Source organism: Falco biarmicus, chromosome 3 (assembly GCF_023638135.1).
Source record: "Falco biarmicus isolate bFalBia1 chromosome 3, bFalBia1.pri, whole genome shotgun sequence".
In the NCBI taxonomy this organism is placed as follows: domain Eukaryota; kingdom Metazoa; phylum Chordata; class Aves; order Falconiformes; family Falconidae; genus Falco; species Falco biarmicus.
Window position 1 is genome coordinate 48157823 of NC_079290.1, and position 3165 is coordinate 48160987.

Here is a 3165-nt window from a genome sequence, read left to right on the forward strand (position 1 = left end):
TTCGACAGCTTTATCTTAGGAAGCAAACGACCCTGATGACAGTTACTCTCTCCCCCCGATTTAAGTAATAAACATAATGAATTTATCAGTCCCACCCCACAGCTATACTCAGTCCTAACATCTAAATGAAAACGCCTTTTTTCCACGGAAGTTGAACTGCAGGGTGCGTATTTCTCAATCACAAGGATATTTCTAGCTATAGTCACGATAACGTAGCATAAGGACTTTATGTAGGAAAGTGAATGGTAATTCTGTGACGTCCGGTTAAAGGTGCCGCCGTGGTTGAGTACCCGAGCGGGCTGCTCCTGGCCGCCCCCCGTCGCCCCTCTAGAGGCTCGTGTCGATTTTTTTCACCTCCTTTGAACCCTGATTTACTGCTCTCGTTCTCCGCAGCGGCGATTGATAACCCCCACCGCCCGCCCCTGCCCGGCACAGCAAGAGCAGCTACGGGGACACGGAAGACATTTTCTCCGGGGAGATGCTTTAACTAGCGCTTATCCGCCCATTACAGCAAGGCGCTATTTCTTAATGGCATCCAGCGCATCCACGATTACATTAAAACAGACTCAAACCTTACTTCGGTAAAGAGCTTTACAGTTCTTTTTCACCTCAAACATAAAACAGGCCGCCCCCTTATCGTTTTGTCTTTTAATTCAGTCGTATTAAACAACCGTCTAAGAAACTATCAATAACGTTTAATTATTATTTTTTTTAAGAAAACTTCAAGTTTTGTTTATAATTTGAGAAAGAGAGACAGAAGACGACTGTTTACAGAAAGGGTGATGGAACCTAATTCTTAGTGCAACGGACATAACTAAAAGTAGTTTAAAAATCAGTAATAATCGATTCCAAACGACGATAACATCTCTTCAAGGAGATATCAGCGACCAGTTTTATTATTTTCCCTTTATTTGTAAAAGTGCAAAATTATTCTGTACAAATCCAACATATAAAAACCAGCACCCTGTACAACATTACAAAAGCATAGGGATCTCTAACAAGATCTCAGAAATTGTATTCCACTGTGTAACTAGTATCACGACTCCACAGCAGGGACAGTTTTACATGTCACTGTCGGACAGCGATGGCAAGACCTGCACCACCTGGACAGCGAAAAGGCGCGTCGCCTTTTAAACCTCGAGCAGGTCACGGATACCCTGTCAGTTCTCAAGATTCAAATAAATTACATAAATAGGAGCGGGTGCGGGCGCCCCCCTGGCAGTCCGTGGCGCGCCCCCGAGCGAGTCCCTCACACGTCGGGGTAGCCGCAGTAGTAGACAGCGGTGCTGGCGTCCGACACGGCCGAGGAGACGGGCCCCGCGCCCTCGGGCGCCGGTAGCCCGGCGTCGTCGTGGCCGGCGAAGGGCAGCCCCAGCTCGGGCTTGCAGGCGAAGCGCAGGTACTGCTCGAACTCGGTGCGGTCCACCTCGCCCAGTAGCTCCTCGGGCGGCAGCGGCTCCAGCTGCTCGCGGCACGGCGCCGCTTCGGGCGGCGGCGACGGCTGCCCCACCGCCCCCGGCGGCAGCGGCAGCAGCGGCGGCGGGCCGCGCCCCGGGCCCGGCGGCTGGCACGCCTGCCCGTAGTAGGCGTGCAGCGGCGCCGGGCAGCCCAGCAGCCCCTGCAGCGAGCCGCTCGGGCCCAGCGCCTCGCCGGGCGGCAGGTGCCGCCGCAGCGCCGCGCCCGCCGGGCTCTCGGCCGCCGCCGCCGGGTACTCGGCCGCCGGGTGCGGCGCGTAGCCGTAGGGCACCAGCGCGCACTCCTCCTGCAGCCCCGCCGCGAAGAAGGGCGCCTCGCCCTCCGCCGCGTCCAGCGGCGACGGGTCCGGCGTCGGCAGGCTGTAGCCGTCGAAGGCGGCGCCCAGCGGCGGACAGTCTCGGTAGTGGCCCGCGCCCGCCGCCGCGTAGCCCTGCTCGGCGTAGGCCAGGCCCAGGCCCTCCACGCACATCCTGCCGCCGCCGCCGCCGCCGGCCTCGCTGCTCAGCCCGGGCGCCGCCGCCTCCACCAGGCCGTGCTGCAGGAAGCCGCTCTCCACCCGCTTCAGGCGCTTCACCTGCTTCCGCCGCCGCGGCCGGTACTTGTAGTTGGGGTGGTCCTGCATGTGCTGCACCCGCAGCCGCTCCGCCTCCTCCACGAACGGACGCTTCTCCGCCAGCGACAGCGCCTTCCACGATTTACCTGCGCCCACGAGCACCGTCAGACCGGCCGCCCACCGCCGGGCCCCGACAGCGGCAGCGCCGCCGCCCCGCCCGCCGGGAGCGCCGGCTGTCCCCGCAGCCCCCGGCTGTCCCCGCAGCCCGCCCGCGCTCCCCGCAGCCCCCGGCTGTCCCCGCAGCCCGCCCGCGGACCGCCCGCCCGCACCCCGCGCTCACCCAGCATCTTGCTGAGCTCGGCGTTGTGCAGGTCCGGGTTCTGCTGCGCCAGCCGCTTGCGCTCGTCCTTCGCCCACACCATGAACGCGTTCATGGGCCGCCGGATCCGCGCCTCGCTCTTGCTGCGGCCGCCCGCCGCCCCCGACGGCGCCGCCTCGCCCTTCGCCTTCGCCTCTCCCAGCGGGCTCAGCGACTCTGCCCAGGGGCAGGGGCCCATGGCCGGCATCATGATGGGCAGCGAGCACCGCCCCTGCGCCTGGTCGTCGCTGCTGGCGTAGCCCGCATCGGGGCTGCTCATGTCGGGACGCTCCGGCGGGGCCGCGGACGGGCTCGGCGCTCGGGCCCCGCTCGCTGCTGGCGGCCGCCGCTGCCCGGCCCTATTTGAGCTGCGGCGCGGCCAATGGGGCCGCGGGGGCGGGAGCGCCGCGGGACGGTGCCGGTGGCTCCCGCTGCGGCGCGGGGCGGCCCCCGGGGCTCCTCCCGGCGTGGCACGGTCCGGCACCTGAGCAGGCCGTGGGGCCTCGGCGCGGGCAGCGCTGCCCCCGTGGGACCGCGGCCGTCGTTGGGGAGAACCGGTAGTGCATTTCTAAGAGGCCCTCGGATTTAGCCGCTCCCCCGCAATGGCAGCAGAGACCGGCCCACCGAGGCGATGTGCTACCGGGCTGTCCTCAGGCAAACACCCTGCCGTCACCGGGCCAGCCAGAAACGGACAACCCTGGCTAGAGGAGACACAAAAGCGGGGAAAGGGGCAGAGTATGTGGAACCGTACCTAGATGTCCCGCAACAGCCGGAGAGA

The 3165-nt window shown here is 63.9% G+C and overlaps 1 protein-coding gene across 1 annotated transcript; it reads right to left on the reverse strand.

The window, feature by feature from the left end:
- Positions 1-887: 887 nt before the first annotated feature.
- LOC130146961 (transcription factor SOX-17-like) lies at positions 888-2798 on the reverse strand. The gene is made up of 2 exons (XM_056333624.1): positions 2370-2798; positions 888-2175 (listed from the first exon to the last, which is right to left on the reverse strand). Exons 1-2 carry the CDS (start codon positions 2665-2667, stop codon positions 1250-1252), a joined length of 1224 nt encoding a protein of 407 aa, XP_056189599.1. The 5' UTR covers positions 2668-2798; the 3' UTR covers positions 888-1249.
- Positions 2799-3165: the final 367 nt, after the last annotated feature.

Coding starts and splice junctions, on each gene's coding strand:
- LOC130146961 (XM_056333624.1), bottom strand. CDS start 2,667: ATGAGCAGCCCCGATGCGGGCTACGCCAGCAGCGACGACCAGGCGCAG. Junction 2,176..2,369: donor CGAGCTCAGCAAGATGCTGG/GTGAGCGCGGGG, acceptor TCGTGGGCGCAG/GTAAATCGTGGAAGGCGCTG.